Source organism: Salmo salar, chromosome ssa20, assembly GCF_905237065.1.
Source record: "Salmo salar chromosome ssa20, Ssal_v3.1, whole genome shotgun sequence".
Taxonomy (NCBI): domain Eukaryota; kingdom Metazoa; phylum Chordata; class Actinopteri; order Salmoniformes; family Salmonidae; genus Salmo; species Salmo salar.
In genome coordinates, this window is record NC_059461.1 from 61,954,362 (window position 1) to 61,974,012 (window position 19,651).

Here is a 19,651-nt window from a genome sequence, read left to right on the forward strand (position 1 = left end):
ACTGGGCTGTGCGTCCGTATAGGCGAGATGGTGCGCACCTCAGCGTAACATGACGCCCTCCACCTCGTACGCACCTCCCTGTAGTCACGGGTAGCTGGCTTACGGCTCTTCCCTGGCCTGGCCAAGCTACCCGTGTGCCCCCCCAAAAAAATCTTGGGGCTGCCTCTCGGGTTTCCTAGCCAACCGTGTTCCAGCGTAACTTTCCCGATGGTTCCTCTGTCCAGCTGCCTCCACTCTCCTGAGTGCCTCCACCTGTTCCCATGGGAGGCGATCCCTTCCGGCCAGGATCTCTTCCCAGGTGTAGGCTCCCTTGCCGTCCAGGACGTCCTCCCATGTCCATTGTTCCCTTTTTCTCTCCTGTGGCTTCCTCCTCTTCTGCTGCTTGGTCCTTTGGTGGTGGGTAGTTCTGTAACGGCTGTCTTCTGTGGAAATGGACCAAGGTGCAGCAGGTTGCGTGTTCATCATGATAATTTATTAAATAAACGTGAACACGGGAAAAACAATAAACAAAAGAGAACGACAGACCGACAGTTTTACAGGCTAAGTACTTACATACAGCAGTGCAAAATCAACTACCCACAAAACCAAGTGACAAACATACTCCTACATATATGACTCCCAATCAGGAACAACGATCCCCAGCTGTTCCTGATCAGGAGTCACAAGACCAACACAGAACACAAGACTGCCACGTCCTGACCCCAAAACTACAACAACAGCTCCATCTGCTGGTCAGGACGTGACACACACACACACACACACACACACACACACACACACACACACACACACACACACACACACACACAATTCTGCGAATCTGAGTTACGGGTGGCATGGAGGAATATTCCTTTGTTTCTAAACAGTGGTGTGTGTACTTTGCCCAGAGATGATGACACCATGTAATTGTTACACGGAGTGGAACAGGGGAACCCAAGAGCAGACTCAGACAAGGAAACTGGGATGAAGTAACCAAGGTATTTATTGAAACACAGGGGGAGATGGAGTGCAGGTCAGGGGAAGCTCAGGCGGGTTGCTGGAAACCAGGTGCTGAGGCTGAAGCGAGAGGGGTTGAGACAGGGTAAGCAGGTCCAGAGGGGAATCCAAGGGAGTAGTAGAGTGGGGAATCCAGGGCAGAGTAGCAGGATGACGAGATGTGGGACTGGAGACAGGGACCAGAGTCAGAGCGGGCAGAACTGTAGCGGAGAGGAAAACAGCGTCAGGCAAGGAAAACAGACACAACAGGATAACAGGATCTGAATAGTAATAAACGGCTAGAAACGTAGACTGACTGTGCAGAGATTACGATCTGGACGCGTGGAAGTGGCAGGGATGAGTATTTGTAGAGGTCTTGATTATGGAACAGGTTGCAGCTGGTGGGGTTCTGCTCTGACTCCAGCACACCTGTCTCCGCCCACACAATCACACACACACACAGAGAGGGAGAGGGAGAGAGTACTGGGGGAGTGGCGGCAGGTCAAGGAGACACAGGATGAGCAGTAGAGGGCGTGGCAGGAGCAGGTGTGACAGTAATGACAGTGGTTAAAGCACCAAACATGCTTAGGAACTTACATTTCCTAGTCTAATATGTTTTCACTCTGAGAACATAGTGGCTTAGGGTTGTTCCAACAACTATAATTCTTCTGTACAACAGACAACTGTTGTTATGGGACAATAAACTGGCTTCAACAGAAGATGGAGTTCATGGGTCGTGTTCATTAGGGAATCCTGCAGCAAAATGTTTTGCAATGGAAACGGTATATGAGCGTCTCGTATTAGAAACATTCAGATTGTACCGCCCCGTTGTCTTCAGGTTATAGTTACTGAACACCACCCAGATTTCGGTAGGAGAGGCCCTTATGCAGGTATTTAAATGACAAGGCCCTCTGTCCAGCTCTTGTCATTGTTTTTCTCTTCAATAGACTTCAGCACAACCCAAACAAGGGAGAGGTGGGATGGGTGATGCATCCTCAGGTTAATGTGATGACCACGTGACAGGGTACCCAATGGATCAACAGAGAAATAGGTAATACTTGCTAAGAGAGCAGTGCCTTAAGGGCTGGGGGTAGGATGGGGTGGGAGATGCACAGTGTACAAAACATTAGGAACACCTTCCTAATATTAAATTGCACCCCCTTTTGCCCTCAGTTATTCGGGGCATGAACTCTACAATGTGTGACTGAATCATTCACTGACTCACTCACTGACTCACACTCTCTCTCGCTCTCTCTCTCTCTCTCTCTCTCACTCACTCACTCACTCACTCACTCACTCACTCACTCACTCACTCACTCACTCACTCACTCACTCACTCACTCACTCACTCACTCACCTCCTCCCTCACTCACACTACTTTCTTGTGTTGTACAACACACTCCCTCCTCAGCCCAGTCACCTCACTCAAAAGTTAATATTTAATTCAGCCTCTATGTGATATACTGTATATATACTGCAACTTTATCTCCTGTTCTGTCTTTAAACAGTGTGGTAGCGTCCCCAATTATGTCGTAAAACCTTTGCACCCACACTCCAATTAGATTTTCTGTCTAATATATCTATCTCTCTTCTCCGTGTACCTGAGCTACTCTCTGGATATCTGGACCAGCCATGGTGGTGTGTCTGACTGGGCTATGGAGGTATCGGAATTACCTGATCATATTCCTCACCCCACTGTTGATTCTACCTCTACCCATAATAGTTGGGGGACCGGTAAGAGTGTGTGTGCGTGTATGCGTGTGTTTGTTTGTGTATAACTAAGGCTTTGATGTGTTTGTTTTAACCCTCTTGAAAGTTCAGAAGTTATTCTTAGTTGAGGATAAAGTTCTGAAGCATTTCAAGTCCTGGTCGTACACAAATTGAATGCCGAAATTCCTAGACAACTCTATATGTTTATTAAAGCTTCACTGAATATTTTGGTTACACGTCTGTATGTATTTCTTAAAGTGACATTTCCATTGTATTTGTGACATTTTGAATTATTTCACAATATCCAGGAATGTACTGTAGACTGGTAATTTAGTGTGTGTAGATAGGAGCTTCAGCAGCCATGCACGTTACAGGTTGAGCTCCCTGTGAGTTACGGTTGTCCTCCAGGACAATAAATCATCATGAATGAAAGACTTGCATTACAGGCACTTTATAGTTCTTCATCTTTTGTCATCAATGGCTTACCGTGTGTCATAAAATATATTTGTTTCTATAAAATCCAAGCCCGTTTTCCCCTTTAAGAATGTATTTGATTAACTTCATGTATCAAAATATATATTAAAGGGGGCAATCTGCAGTTCAAACAACTACAAAGGTTCACCCGTCTGATTAAAACTTTTGGTAAAAGCTGAGGGATGGGGCTGGGGAAATATAACCACTCTCAAATTCATAGACGGAGCTAGGGATGCAAGGACTGACCATCCATGGTATAAAAATGATAGTTTTAACCATGTTTTCAGACTATATAGAGTGTGTTTACATTACACTGGAGTAAAACAAGCTCATATTTTGGGTTCTGATAGAGTATGACAGTTGAACTAAGCTCATTAAGCAATATAAGTTATATTCTTCAAGAATTATTGTTATTTACTATGCATTGTGTAACAGTCTTCATCATCTGAAGAGGAAGAATCATCAGACCAAAACGCAGCGTGGTAAGTGTTCATGCTTTCTTTAATAAACTGAACACTAAAACAAAAATAACAAAGAGAAGAACCGAAACAGTTCTGTAAGGTGCAAAACACTAAACAGAAATGAACTACCCACAAAATGCCTGTGGGAAAAGGCTACCTAAGTATGGTTCCCAATCAGAGACAACGATAGACAGCTGTCCCTGATTGAGAACCATACCAGGACTCACAGAAAAGGGCACATAGAATGCCCACCCTAGTCACACCCTGGCCTAACCAAAATAGAGAACAAAAACCCTCTCTATGGCCTGGGCGTGACAGTACCTCCCCAAAGGTGCGGACTCCGGCTGCAAAACCTGACTCTAAAGGGGAGGGTCCGGGTGGGCCTTCTTTACGGCAGTGGCTCTGGTGCGGGACGTGGACCCGCTCCACCTTAGGCTTGGCCCACTTAGGTGGTGCCTCTGGAGGGGGGACCCTCACCGCCAACCCCGGACTGGGGACCCTCGCAGCGAGCCCCAGACAGGCGGGCGACTCCGGCCGCTCCGGACAGGCGAGCGACTCCGGCCGCTCGGGACAGGCGGGCGACTCCGGCCTGGCAGCTCCGGACTGTAGGGCGACTCTGGCAGCTCCGGACTGGGGTCAGGCACAGGACTCACCAGGCTGGGGAGACATGCAGGAGGGCTGGCTCTGGGAGCAGGCACAGGATTTACCAGGCTGGGGAGACATGCAGGAGGCCTGGCTCTGGGAGCAGGCACAGGACTCACCAGGCTGGGGAGACATGCAGGAGGCCTGGCTCTGGGAGCAGGCACAGAATAGACCGGGCTGTGGGTGAGCACTGGAGATCTGGTGCGTAGTCTTGACACCACTCTTCCAGGCTGAATGACCACTTTTGCCCAGCACGGGCGGAGCGCAGGCATAGGACGAACTGAGCCCTCCCAGCAACCCGGAGACACAGTACGCAGAGCTGGCGCAATCCGTCTGGAGACCAGACGCACTGAGCTGGCACAATCCGCCCTGGCTGGATGCCCACTCTCGCATAGCACTTGCGGGGGGCTGGCATATAGCGCTCTGGGCTATGAGCGCGTACTGGAGACACCGTGCGCCTCACTGCATAACACGGTGCCTGACCAGTACCACACTGCTTCCGGTAAGCACGGGGAGTTGTCTCAGGTCTATCGCCTGACTCCGCCAATCTCCCCGTGTGCCCCCACCCCCCCAATTGTTTTTGGGGCTGCCTCTCGTGCCTGCTGCGCTGCCTTGCCTCATATCGCCGCCTCTCAGCTTTCGCTGCCTCTAGTTCCTCCTTCGGGCGGCGATACTCCCCAGCCTGTCTCCAGGGTCCCTTTCTGTCAAAAATCTCCTCCCACGTCCAGGAGTCCTGAACCCTCTGCTCCTCCATACCACGCTGCTTGGTCCGTTGGTGGTGGGTAGTTCTGTAACAGTCTTCGTCATCTGAAGAGGAAGAATCATCGGACCAAAACGCAGCGTGGTAAGTGTTCATGCTTTCTTTAATAAACTGAACACTAAAACAAAACTAACAAAGAGAAGAACCGAAACAGTTCCGTAAGGTGCAAAACACTAAACAGAAATTAACTACCCACAAAAACCCTGTGGGAAAAGGCTACCTAAGTATGGTTCCCAATCAGAGACAACGATAGACAGCTGTCCCTGATTGAGAACCATACCCGACCAAAACAAAGAAATACACAAAACATAGAAAAGGGCACATAGAATGCCCACCCTAGTCACACCCTGGCCTAACCAAAATAGAGAACAAAAACCCTCTCTATGGCCAAGACGTGACACATTGTAAGAACAACTGTAACTGAAACTAACTTATTGAACAGATGTATTGAATTGCACACAATAAGATATCTTTATGTTCTAAAATAGTTTTACTACTTGTCAGTGCTTTGATGCTGTTGGCTGTTGTCTCAGATGGTTGTTCACTGAGAACAAAATGGTCCTGAGAGTGGAATGACTGTGTGTTGTACGTGTTTGTACGTGTTGTCCTACAACAACAGTTGTTGTATGCTACCTACCTCAACAGCCCTCTCACAGTCCCTGTCTGTCTCTGTGTGTTTGTGTGTGTGTGTGTGTGTGTACAGGAGGCTAGTTGTGGTTATGTGATCATCCTGATGACCCTGTACTGGTGTACAGAGTGTATGCCCCTGGCTGTGACCGGTCTGCTGCCTGTCATCCTCTTCCCTATGATGGGCATCATGGAGTCAAGCGAGGTACCAACACCACTATCCTCTCCCCTCTCTACTCAATCACCTTCATACCTAATGACTGGATCTTACCCACCCATTAGACTCAGCAGTGGAGACAACACGATTCTGTTTTATGATCAGAATAAACAGGTCAACCGTTGTTATGACTAAAATGTGAAATGTAAATCTTGGTTTAATAGAGACAGTGTTGAGGACGTATGAATAAGGCACCTATACTACCATTCAAAGGTTTGGGGTCACTTAGTATTTTCCTTGTTTTTGAAAGAAAAGCTAATTTTTTGGTCAATTAAAATAACATCAAATTGATCAGAAATACAGTGTAGACATTGTTAATGTTATAAATGACTGGTTTATAATGGAATATCTAGATAGGCGTACGGTGTCTCAACATCAACAGTGAAGAAGCGACTCCGGGATGCTGGCCTTCTAGGCAGAGTTGCAAAGAAAAAGCCATATCTCAGACTGGCCAATAAAAATAAAAGATTAAGATGGGAAAAAGAACACAGACACTGGACAGAGGAACTCTGCCTAGAAGGCCAGCATCCCAATGTCGCCTCTTCACTGTTGACATTAAGACTGGTGTTTTGCGGGTACTATTTAATGAAGCTGCCAGTCGAGGACTTGTGAGGCTTCTGTTTCTCAAACTAGACACTCTAATGTACTTGTCCTCTTGCTCAGTTGTGCACCGGAGCCTCCCACTCCTCTTTCTATTCTGGATAGAGCCAGTTTGCACTGTTCTGTGAAGGGAGTAGTACACAGAGTTGTACGAGATCTTCAGTTTCTTGGCAATTTCTCGCATGGAATAGCCTTCATTTCTCAGAACAAGAATAGACTGACGAGTTTCAGAAGTTCTTTGTTTCTAGCCATTTTGAGCCTGTAATCGAACCCACAAATGATGATGCTCCAGATACTCAACTAGTCTAAAGAAGGCCAGGTTTATTTCTTCTTTAATCAAGACAACAGATTTCAGCTGTGCTAACATAACTGCAAAAGGTTTTCTAATGATCAATTAGCCTTTTAAAATGATAAACTTGGATTAGCTAACACAACGTGCCATTGAAACACAGGAGTGATGGTTGCTGATAATGGGCCTGTGTACGCCTATGTAGATATTCCATTAAAAGTCTGCCGTTTCCAGCTACAATAGTCAATTACAATATTAGCAATATCTACATTGTATTTCTGATCAATTATATGTTATTTTAATGGACAAAAAATGTGCTTTTCTTTCAAAAACAAGGACATTTTCAAAGTGACCTCAACCTTTAGAACAGTAGTGTAAGTACTGTTGATAAAGTCCTTACTGTTGATCCCATGTTTAGTATATTATGGTATTTATAAGCAGAACCTGTCTCAGGCCAGTACAGTCATTCAGAACCCCCCTGTCTGTCTCTCATCCAGGTGTGTACCCAGTACATGAAGGACTCTAACATGCTGTTCGTCGGAGGGCTGTTGATGGCTATAGCTGTGGAACAATGGAACCTTCACAAACGCATCGCCCTCAGAGTACTTCTCATAGTAGGGGTGAGGCCTGCCCTGTAAGAGACCCCCTTTACCTGTTTTAATTCTACTATTACAGAGCTGTTTGGTCTAGTGTTCTGATAGCCCAATGTTGAATTCATATTAAATGTCTTATCTGTTTCCTTTTTAAATGGTCTCTCTCTCTCTCTCTTTCTCTCTCTCTCTCTCTCTCTCTCTCTCTCTCTCTCTCTCTCTCTCTCTCTCTTTCTCTCTCTCTCTCTCTCTCTCTCTCTCTCTCTCTCTCTCTCTCTCTCTCTCTCTCTCTCTCTCTCTCTCTCTCTCTCGCTCCCCTTCCTGTCTCTCCAGTCTGATGTTTGGCTTCATGGGCATCACAGCCTTCCTGTCCATGTGGATCAGTAACACAGCCTCCACTGCCATGATGCTGCCCATCACTAATGCTGTGCTGAAGCAGCTGTGTGACACCGAGGCCCAGGCAGAGGAGGGGGAGATGGACCTGATGGCCATCAGGGGGGCCGGGCCCGGGACTGGGATACCTAAGGGCCAGGACAACCAAGCCTTTGATATGGGTGACAAGGAGAACAGTATTACCATATGTGTGTGTTGTTAAGAGGAAGTGGTGTGTGTGTGTGGGGCGGGGTGTGTGTGTGTATGTTTGTATGTATGTGTGTGTGTGTGTTGAGAGTAATTTGTTTCGTGTCCATTAGCCTCGACACCATCCGTTCTAGGTTCTCAAGCCATTCTTAACCCAAAATACAGCCTGGTACCACAAGACTATGTGTCCATAAGTTCGCCATGAGCTTTCAAAATCACAAGCTGATTCACATCTTTCTGTTTTTGTAATAAATGATATCTCCCTTATTTGGCAGATGATGGAGGTGCTACTAAATGTACAAAGGATGTCAAGCCCATGAAGAATGGAATTCAGTTAGGTAAGTAGAATACAGTGTGTGTTCTCTCAACGTCAGTGTTCCTCAGTCATGGTCCTTGAAACCCACAGGGTGGACAGGCTTTTGTTCCAGCCAAGGACTAACACACCTCATTCACAGCTGTTGTGGATTCCCTGGAACACCTTTCTGTCAATTATTCAACCATTCATCTTAGTAGAGGAACACAAGTAAGTAAGAGATATTGATAAGCTTATTCAGGATGTGACCTTATTGATTTTGTCTGTTCAAGACAAGATTGTTTGGACTTATCTCGTCTGGCTAAGATGGAATACAACTGACTCAGACATATTGTACATCATATTCTATATCATCCCTGTTTCAGACTCCCTGAAAACAACAGGCGGAAAATATTTGCCCTAATCCCTTAGTTACCCTTAGGACAACTTCTGACAGACTGACCTCTAACCCCTGAACATTCTGATTGGCTGACCCATGGTTCTCTCCCTCCAAAGCCCGAGACAGGGGTGGAGGAGAGTCCGGAGGCGAGGGAGAGGAGGCTAAAGAGGGAGGCTAAGTACCTGAAACTGGGTAAAGGCATGAGTCTCAGTGTGTGTTACGCTGCCAGCATCGGAGGAACAGCCACCCTTACCGGCTCCGCCCCGAACCTCATCCTCAAAGGACAGGTCGACGAGTATGTTTATATGTCTGTTTATAAAGCCTTACTATGTATGGGTAGTATTACAAGTAAATACAGTAAGATACCCATCTGAGTAGCTCTCATTAAAGGGTTATTGTGTGTGGATACAGTATTGCACACTGGTTTAGCAACTGTTCTTCTCTGGGAAAACTGCAGTGCCCAGTGTACTTTGTTTACAGCAGCTAAAGCACAAGGCTGGATACACTGACTGTACAGTAGTTCCTTGGCTTGGGAGTTAGCTAACATCTCTGTCACTTCCTCGATAGAATTAGAATTCCCTGCACATTCCCGTTCAACGCAGCATTTTTTGGTGGGTGCACCGCCCGGCGGACATGTTGGGTGTACCTACAGTACAGTACCCTTTGGAATGTTCATGTAACTGATGCTAGTTCTAATTCTATCATTCTATCCTTCTTTCCCCACAGACTGTTCCCAGGAAATGGAGACATCATCAACTTTGCCAGCTGGTTTGGTTTCTCCTTCCCCAACATGGTTCTGATGCTGATCATCTCCTGGCTGTGGCTGCAGTCTATGTACCTGGGCTGCAAGTGAGTCCTTCTTTCCTGTTATGTTTTACCTCCAGTCAGTAACATCCACAACACTGTCTCTTGGCAGGAAGCCGAAGCAATGTGATTAGGTGCCTGCAATCCATGTTGAAAGGGGACACATTCACGAACATATCCAATCATCAAATGCAGTATAATAAGCATAGTAAAACAATAGAAGGTAATGGTTTATGGTCATATTTCACTTATGTAGATATCCATTTATGTTAGACATTGACCTATAGACAAAGTAGATAAAAGCCTATATAAGACCCGGTACTGTTTAGAGATCTCTGATATGTCTGGGATCTATTCTGTCCATTCACCCACAGCATGAAGAAGTTGTTTGGCTGTGGGACGAATAAAGATGGTGACAAGGAGCCGTACGGGATGATAAAGAATGAGTATAAAAAGCTGGGCAGTGTGTCCTTCGCTGAGGGCTGCATCCTGGTGCTGTTTGTCCTGCTGGTCCTGCTCTGGTTCACCAGAGAACCAGGCTTCATGCCCGGCTGGGCCACTGTGCTCTTCAACAAGGACAGACTGTAAGTGATAGATATCAGTATGTTCTATGTTGTAACTCCCTGTGGTTCTGCCTGGTTATCTCGTTTTTTTAAATCTGATAGCTTTCTGCTGTGTTTCCCAGTCTTTGCTCTTTGTAAGCAACAAATACAGCTATACACATAATATGTACATAAACTGTAATTACACTGTACATGCCTATGTAACTACCATACTAATACATAGGGACACCTTGAGTGGGACTGAGAGACATTGTTTATATGTAGATTTATATGTCCCAGGTATGTCACTGATGGCACGGTGGCTATGCTGATGTCAACGCTGTTCTTTCTGATCCCATCCCAACTACCCAGATGTGGCGGGTACTCTGAGAATGGTATGTGTGTGTGTGTATGCACGTTTGTGCATGTGTGTGTTTTTTGTCAATATATCTTTGAGTGGTGAGTACATTGAGACCCAATCACTGGACACTTTAATAAATGGATCACTAGTCACGTTAAACAATGCCAGTTTAATAGTGTTTACATATCTTACATTGCTCATATCACATGTATATACTGTATTTTATACCATCTACTGCACCTTGACTATGCCGCTCTGCCATCGCTCATCCATATATTTATATGTACATATTCTCATTCACCCCTTTAGATTGTGTGTATTAGGTAGTTGTTGGGGAATTGTTAGATTATTTGTTAGATTTGTGTGTATTAGGTAGTTGTTGGGGAATTGTTAGATTATTTGTTAGATATTACTGCAGTGTTGGAACTAGAAGCACAAGCATTTCGCTACACTCGCATTAACATCTGCTAACCATGTGTATGTGACCAAAATATTTGATTTGATTTGACATGGGTGTGTTTACGAGTGTGCGATTGAGAGAGATGGTGTGTGTGTCTGCCTGTCTGTGATACTATTGTATAGAGCGGCCTTTCTTAAAGTATTTCTTAAAGTAGGGTTGGACATGTTAATGGTGAGTCGTGACATTCTTTTTTTGGGGGGACTCAGTCGGCGTCTCAACTTACTGTTGAAAGTTAGAATATTAAAATACACAAGGTGTAATTTTGACATGTGGTTGTCCACCAGCAGTTTTCCTCTAGTTATGTCAGTCATTGGCAGTCTCTCAATTAGCCATGCGAGCTAACATTTTTATATTGGTAAGTTAGTCTACCCAACTATCTAAACTTGTAGAAATCATGGCTGAATAGCGACCGGGCATGCAGGGCACATGCACAGGGGTCCTGACCTCCGTCCCCATTGCTTTTGTTAGTCACTCTCAATCAGATATCATATTAACATGGCAAAATGTGTAGAATTGTAGGGAATTAACTTTAAAACTAAAATGTTTCCCTCCGCCTCCAGGAGGGGGCCTCTAAAATATTTTGCCCGCGTGCAGGAGGGCCCCCAAAATAGGGCATGTTTTTAGGAGCTTGGGTCCCAGGAATTTCTCATTTGGGTACCAGGCTGAACAAGTTTAAGAACCCCTGGTATAGAAATGCAATCTTGCTGACTCAGTGCTTTGTAATTGTCCTGATAGCACTCTCACTTCCCAGGGCTCACACATGCTCGCGCGCGCACACACACACACACACACACACACACACACACACACACACACACACACACACACACACACACACACACACACACACACACACACACACACACACACACACACACACACACACACACACACACAGTCCAAGAAACATCAGAGGGAGCTGCATGGTGATAGCGCTAGCCTCAAGGTCAGCCCTACATGGCACTAATCTCTGTTTTGTCCCTGAAATAAACAACTTTCAAATCAATAAATGACTGGTGGACACATAAATACATATTCCCTTTTCTCCCTCTGTAACCTAAGCTGAGTTTAGTGTTCTTACTCCTGATAAGTGACAAGATCAAGCTGCAAAACGGAGGGCTCCAGTAATTCAGCCCCTAACTCTAAACGGAGGGCTCCAGTAATTCAGCACCTACCTCTAAACGGAGGGCTCCAGTAATTCAGCACCTACCTCTAAACGGAGGGCTCCAGTAATTCAGCACCTACCTCTAAACGGAGGGCTCCAGTAATTCAGCCCCTACCTCTAAACGGAGGGCTCCAGTAATTCAGCCCCTACCTCTAAACGGAGGGCTCCAGTAATTCAGCACCTACCTCTAAACGGAGGGCTCCAGTAATTCAGCCCCTACCTCTAAACGGAGGGCTCCAGTAATTCAGCACCTACCTCTAAACGGAGGGCTCCAGTAATTCAGCACCTACCTCTAAACGGCGGCAGCTCAATGTGTTTGGTAAATACATGTGTGTCACAATGATTAAAGGCACTTAGTGAAGAGTTAGAGTTTGGAGTGAGGGGCAGCAGGGTTTGCGAGGCAGACTTTGAGCTCCCTTGTCATGGCTCTTTGACTTCTGTTTTCGTATTCCTGGCAAAGAGTGTTTTTGTGGTCATGTTAGTATCTAGGATTTAACGATGGCCTTTGATTCCTGAGTAGCAATGTAAGTAGCCATAACTTAGTACAGTACCATCTAGGACAGAGTCCAGTACACTGTAACAATATAATCTCTGACCATATAGATTTGGACAGAGATACAATGTACCTTTCTAACTTGCATTACCATACTACCAAGTTCCTGCAGGAGTGCCTGGAATCGAGGCTATAAGGACCGTGATTGTAAACCTTGTGTCATTCTCCAGTGTGTGCCTTGTCCCTATAGGAAAGCCCCTGAAGGCCCCTCCCACCCTGCTCAACTGGGACATGGTCCATAAGAAGATGCCCTGGAACATTTTCCTGCTAGTGGGAGGAGGCTTCGCTCTGGCCCGGGGCAGCGAGGTACCGTCAGTCTGTTAGGTCGGTCGGTCTGAATTGGTCTGTGTGTCTGTCTGTGTTATATTTTTTGTAACAAAAATTATGACAACTGTGGTTATGTTTTTATCCGTGTGAAGACGTCTGGTCTGTCTCAGTGGCTAGGAGAAAGTCTGGCCCCCCTGCAGTCCATCCCTCCCGTTGCCATCTCTTTCCTCCTGTCTCTACTCATCTCCACTTTCACTGAGTGCTCCAGTAACGTAGCTACTACCACACTGTTCCTGCCTATACTGGCCATTATGGTAAGAGCAGAGAGAATCCCTTACAAATTTGCATACCCACACCCAGGCAACACACATGATAACACAGATGTTCACTTAGAAAACTTGGATCAAGGGTTTTAAGTGATGCTAGATTTAGTTTGGAGTTTGTCCTTTTGGGACTATTCCATTGGTTCCATTTTACCGGGAAAACTAAATCAAGCACAGCAAAGTATACGACATGTGTATTGGACCCAGGTCTGACACTTAGGCATACACTACATGTTCATTTCACCCCTTTGACCCATGTGTGATCCTGTCTGTCTGTTTCCAGGCCGTAGCCATTAAGCTCCACCCGCTGTACGTCATGCTGCCCTGCACCATCTGTGCCTCGCTGGCCTTCATGTTGCCGGTGGCCACCGCCCCTAATGCCATCGCCTTCTCCTATGGCAACCTCAAAGTCATGGACATGGTACGACCTACGACCCTTCACCCCTCACCTCGCACCTCTCTCCATACAGTACTTTGTGTAGAGTGAAATACAGTACTGGATCCAAACTGAATTGTTATTTTTCAGTTCATGATTTCAGTCTGGTCATCTCTTCATTGTAAAAAACACTTTGTGGTAATTACTGATATAGAAAGGGTTTTATCCTGTAAATAAATGTGATTGATTGATTGAGTCATTGAAACCAGTAGTGAAACGGAGCAATTCAGTTTGGATGCAGGCTAGTAGAATACATGGTTGTGAAACATTCTGTCTGTGACCCATGTTTTTCACTGCACTGACAACAGGTGAAGGCTGGATTCGTGCTGAACATTATTGGTGTCATCACCATCAACATCGCACTGAACACCTGGGGAGCAGCCATGTTCAATCTCAACACATTCCCTGACTGGGCCAATGTTACCACCATACCCACCCCCTGATCCAGAGACACCAGAAAGGAAGGAAGGAGGGAAGGAGGAGGAGGAGGAGAGTGGAGGGATGGGAAGAGGGGAGAGATGCTGTATGTACACCTCTATCTGGGGCAGGCTGTAAACAGAAGACAGTGCTGATGGTCAACCCACTCAGGGTGATCTAAAGCTGCTACTGTATACACACTCCATATAACAACACACACAGTATGTTTACCGGTTGGACTGGTACTCCTCCTCCACTCTGTCAAAGTTTTGATCGATTTGAATTAAATTAATTTAAATGAATACATTTAAATGGTTTTTGTACAGCTGAACTATGCAGGTCGTATTTGATCCTTTTTGAGATAGCCAAATCTGCTTAAGTTTAGAGGAGTGGGCATGAGGTGAAAACACTGTGTTTGTTTGGGGAATAGAACAGAACAGAATAGAATATAATATAACTCTATTTGAGGTTAGGGGATTATAAGGGTAATCTATGAGATCATTTATGTTTCTCTGAACACATTATTATGTCAAAAACAACAACAAACTAACAAACATCTATTTAATGTGAATGGCAATCTGTGTTGGAATACAAAATGTTATTTTGACGTCAGGAACTCCATCAGTGGCATATTATTATGAAACGTTGTGCTCTTAGTCCTTACAGCTGTTGCACAAAATGTATATATTTTTTTATTATTGTTTCAACAGTTTTTATGTCTACTGTATTAAATGCTGCACACACAACCCCTCCAAATAGGAGAGTAATTTCAAGTGTCCAAGTACAGGCCATCTCAAACTAAATGTGGAATTATTTGTATTGGTTATAATTGCATTATAGTTAATGTCTGATTATGACATTACTATTTGGGTTGCACATTGATTTCTTGGGTTCATACGTTTTGTGCCACTGCTCCCTTCATACCCACATCCTGTAGGATTGCAGAATATGAATTTGGGAAAAAATGATAGCCTCAAATCCCATTGGCACCCATAGGATTATGCCCACTGATGGAGACCCCAATTGGTTTGAAGGGTACGGAAGGCAAATCATTTCTATTTCAATGTTCTTATTGTTCTTTTCAATTATATAGCTTTCAGATAATTCAGAATCCTTTCAAAGCAGTAGGTAAAAAAATAAAGGAAAATACTAAATAATAATTTAGGGTAAAGAAGGAAATGAATAAAATAAAATGTAATTACAATTTATAGAATTAATTAAAGGAACAACTGACAGGATGACCTTTCCATGACCTAGGGTCATCAGGGCGGTTGGTAATAAAATGAGATATAAAAACATTTGGGTTATAATCTGGGTAACATTCTGCCATGATCATTGCATGGTAGTGTCACTCAGAGGACAAACAAACAAGAGAAACACTCGGTGGTTTCATGCATAGATGGGTAGTAGGGTGGCACCTTGCATAGTCGGGTGGTAGGGTGGTTCCATGTATAGATGGGTAGTAGGGTAGTACCTTGCATAGTCGGGTGGTAGGGTGGTTCCATGTATAGATGGGTAGTAGGGTAGTACCTTGCATAGTCGGGTGGTAGGGTGGTACCATGCATAGATAGGTAGGGTGGTACCATGCATAGTTGGGTGGTAGAGTGGTTCCATGTATAGATGGGTAGTAGGGTAGTACCTTGCATAGTCGGGTGGTAGGGTGGTTCCATGCATAGTCAGGTGGTAGGGTGGTTCCATGCATAGTTAGGTGGTAGGGTGGTTCCATGCATAGTTGGGTGGTAGGGTGGTTCCATGCATAGTCGGGTGGTAGGGTGGTTCCATGCATAGTCGGGTGTTTCCTTCCAGCAACTCTGTCTTGAGGAGAATTGAGGAGAGTGACAGACGACTTACTACCACAGTTTCCATAACGGGTGAGCCTTTAAGACCATTATTATATATATATATATTTTTTTTTTACACCTTTTTCCCCCCAATTTCGTGGTATCCAATTGGTAGTTACAGTCTTGTCTCCTCGCTTCAACTCGGGAGAGGCGAAGGTCGAGAGCCATGCGTCCTCCGAAACACAACCCAACCAAGCCACACTGCTTCTTGACTCAATGCCCACTTAACTCAGAAGCCAGCCGCACCAATGTGTCGGAGGAAACACCGTGCACCTGGCGACCGTATCAGCGTGCTTGCACCCGGCCCGCCACAGAAGTCGCTACGCACACGACCCTACGCACACAGCCAAGACAACGCAGGAGTGGCTACGGGACAAGTCTCTGAATGTCCTTGAGTGGCCCAGCCAGAGCCCGGACTTGAACCCGATCTAACATCTCTGGAGAGACCTGAAAATAGCTGTGTAGTGACGCTCCCCATCCAACCTGACAGAACTTGAGAGGATCTGCAGAGAAGAATGGGAGAAACTCCCCAAATGCAGGTGTGCCAAGCTTGTAACGTCATACCCAAGAAGACTCAAGGCTGTAATCGCTGCCAAAGGTGCTTCAACAAAGTACTGAGTAAAGGGTCTGAATACTTATGTAAATGTGATATTTCAAAAAAACTGTTTTTGCTTTGTCATTATGGGATATTGCGTGTAGATTAATGAGGGGAAAAAACAATTTAATCCATTTTAGAATAAGGTTGTAATGTAACAAAATGTGGAAAAAGTCAAGGGGTCTGAATATATTCTGAATGCACTGTAGATCATTCACACATTTTCTATAGGCTACTGCACTCTGTTAAAGATAAGGTACATGTTATATTTTCACGGTGTGTTTTTATGCCCATTTTTCTTTTCAAAGAGAGCTAAAATAAGAGACCTGCATAATATTGTTCTAATATGTCTGCTGGGTAGACAGCTGCTGTTTAATTGCATATACAATGTGTCCCAAATGGCACCCCGTTTCCTCCATTGTACACTAGTTTTGACAGGGCACAGGTCAAAAGTGCATAGGGTGCCATTTGGGATGTTCCTTGGGATGTTACTGGGAGAGTAAATAAATATCTATTTTATATACCTTTACCATGAGCCAAGAGTGGAATCACTAAGTTATAAATCTATTTATGTTCCCTGGGGGTTGGGAGTGTTCTTTTTAAAGTTTTAAAAAATGAACTCATAAATCATGATATTTAAGGACACAATATTCCTCTCTTTCTGAGTAAACCAGGTCATCAACATGTTACCTCTCTCACCTGCCTCTCACATTGGCATCAATCATCATCAAGCTGCCCACATACAGTACCACATACAGTACCCACAGTCTTGTTCTATAAGAAACACTGTGTTTTACATGTGTTATAAACATCACTTTGTTAAAATAATTTAGTATTGACAGTTTACACAACTTTAGCATCTAGCTCTCTGCCAGGTCACTGGCATCAGGACTGTCTGTACTGTAGTCAAGCTACCCTGTCGGGCCTGACCTGGCTGTGTGTGGCATCTTCACTTAGCATCTCTTACCTGGGTTACCAGTCTAGTAAGAGCAGAGCTCTGATTGGCAGCTCTCTATTATTTCCAGGGCAGCTGTTGTCAGGTGTTATCAGGTAAGCAGTAAGCAGGTGTGTACAGGGAGCACCCATGTCAGCACCTGAGCCAAATATCCACAATAAAAACTCACAGTAACAGAATAGGTGATTGATTGAAAGTTCTCATTCATATGTATATGTGTATGTATATGTATATGTATATGTATATGTCGTATATGTATATGTATGTGAATATGTGTATGTATATGTATATGTATATGTGTTCTGATTTGCTGAACTGATTACATATAAGAGTCCCAGATGCAGTATGAGTCATTCTGATGACATGGCAGCAGGCAAGCAACACAACAAGAGGTTGAGGTCACAGTAAGTCAGTCTGTTGTCATTTATCTCCTGTGGGGACAGCCATCTTATGGTTTCCTTTCTCTTCTGATGTTCAAGTGGTGTTTGTTGGTATAGCTTGATTTAATCATTGGCACCGACACTACCTTGAGAAAAATAAAGTGTGGGATTAAAGTTAACTGTATTGTATTGTACTGTAGTAATGACACACGTAATTTCAGATTTAACAAACTGGCAATACTTTACCTGAAGTAGCCCCTACACCTATGTAACACACTGTAGATATGTAACACACTGTAGATATGTAACACACTGTAGATATGTAACATACTGTAGATATGTAACACACTGTAGATATGTAACACACTGTAGATATGTAACATACTGTAGATATGTATTACACTGTAGATATGTAACACACTGTAGATATGTAACACACTGTAGATATGTATTACACTGTAGATATGTAACACACTGTAGATATGTAACACACTGTAGATATGCAATACACTGTAGATATGTAACACACTGTAGATATGTATTACACTGTAGATATGTAACACACTGTAGATATGTAACATACTGTAGATATGCAATACACTGTAGATATGTAACACACTGTAGATATGTATTACACTGTAGATATGTAACACACTGTAGATATGTATTACACTGTAGATATGTAACACACTGTAGATATGTATTACACTGTAGATATGTAACATACTGTAGATATGTAACACACTGTAAATATGTATTACACTGTATATATGTAACATACTGTAGATATGTATTACACTGTAGATATGTATTACACTGTAGATATGTAACATACTGTAGATATGTATTACACTGTAGATATGTATTACACTGTAGATATGTAACACACTGTAGATATGTATTACACTGTAGATATGTATTACACTGTAGATATGTATTACACTGTAGATATGTAACATACTGTAGATATGTATTACACTGTAGATATGTATTACACTGTAGATATGTAACACACTGTAGATATGTATTACACTGAAAATATGTATTACACTGTAGATATGTAACATACTGTAGATATGTATTACACTGTAGATATGTATTACACTGTAGATATGTAACATACTGTAGATATGTAACATACTGTAGATATGTATTACACTGTAGATATGTAACACACTGTAGATATGTATTACACTGTAAATATTTGTATTTATTTATTTTATTTGATTTCACCTTTATTTAACCAGGTAGGCTAGTTGAGAACAAGTTCTCATTTGCAACTGCGACCTGGCCAAGATAAAGCGTAGCAATTCGACACATACAACAACACAGAGTTACACATGGAATAAACAAAACATACAGTCAATAATACAGTAGAACAAAAGAAAACAAAAAGTCTATATACAGTGAGTGCAAATGAGGTAAGTTAAGGCAATAAATAGGCCATGGTGGCGAAGTAATTACAATATAGCAATTAAACACTGGAATGGTGGATGTGCAGAAGATGAATGTGCAAGTAGAGATACTGGGGTGCAAAGGAGCAAGATAAATAAATAAATACAGTATGGGGATGAGGTAGGTAGATAGACGGGCTTATATGTATTACACTGTAGATATGTATTACACTGTAGATATGTATTACACTGTAGATATGTAACACACTGTAGATATGTATTACACTGTAGATATGTATTACACTGTAGATATGTAACACACTGTAGATATGTATTACACTGTAGATATGTATTACTCTGTAGATATGTATTACACTGTAGAAATGTAACACACTGTAGATATGTAACACACTGTAGATATGTATATAACTGTAGATATGTATTACACTGTAGATATGTAACACACTGTAGATATGTATTACACTGTAGATATGTATTACACTGTAGATATGTAACATACTGTAGATATGTAACACACTGTA

The 19,651-nt window shown here is 43.6% G+C and overlaps 1 protein-coding gene across 2 annotated transcripts; it reads left to right on the top strand.

The window, feature by feature from the left end:
• The first annotated feature begins 2,483 nt into the window (after positions 1-2,483).
• Positions 2,484-16,909, top strand: LOC106581033 (solute carrier family 13 member 5). Of its 2 annotated transcripts, none has more exons than XM_045703738.1 (14): positions 2,484-2,709; positions 5,726-5,854; positions 7,253-7,389; positions 7,679-7,926; positions 8,200-8,262; positions 8,380-8,447; positions 8,733-8,911; positions 9,343-9,465; positions 9,795-10,004; positions 10,263-10,357; positions 12,692-12,807; positions 12,921-13,082; positions 13,375-13,512; positions 13,836-16,909. In XM_045703738.1, exons 1-14 carry the CDS (start codon positions 2,608-2,610, stop codon positions 13,968-13,970), a joined length of 1,905 nt encoding a protein of 634 aa, XP_045559694.1. In that variant the 5' UTR covers positions 2,484-2,607; the 3' UTR covers positions 13,971-16,909. The 2 variants fall into 2 exon arrangements, with proteins under 2 accessions (XP_045559694.1, XP_014018179.1); XM_014162704.2 differs by having other exon boundaries at positions 7,679-7,899.
• Positions 16,910-19,651: the final 2,742 nt, after the last annotated feature.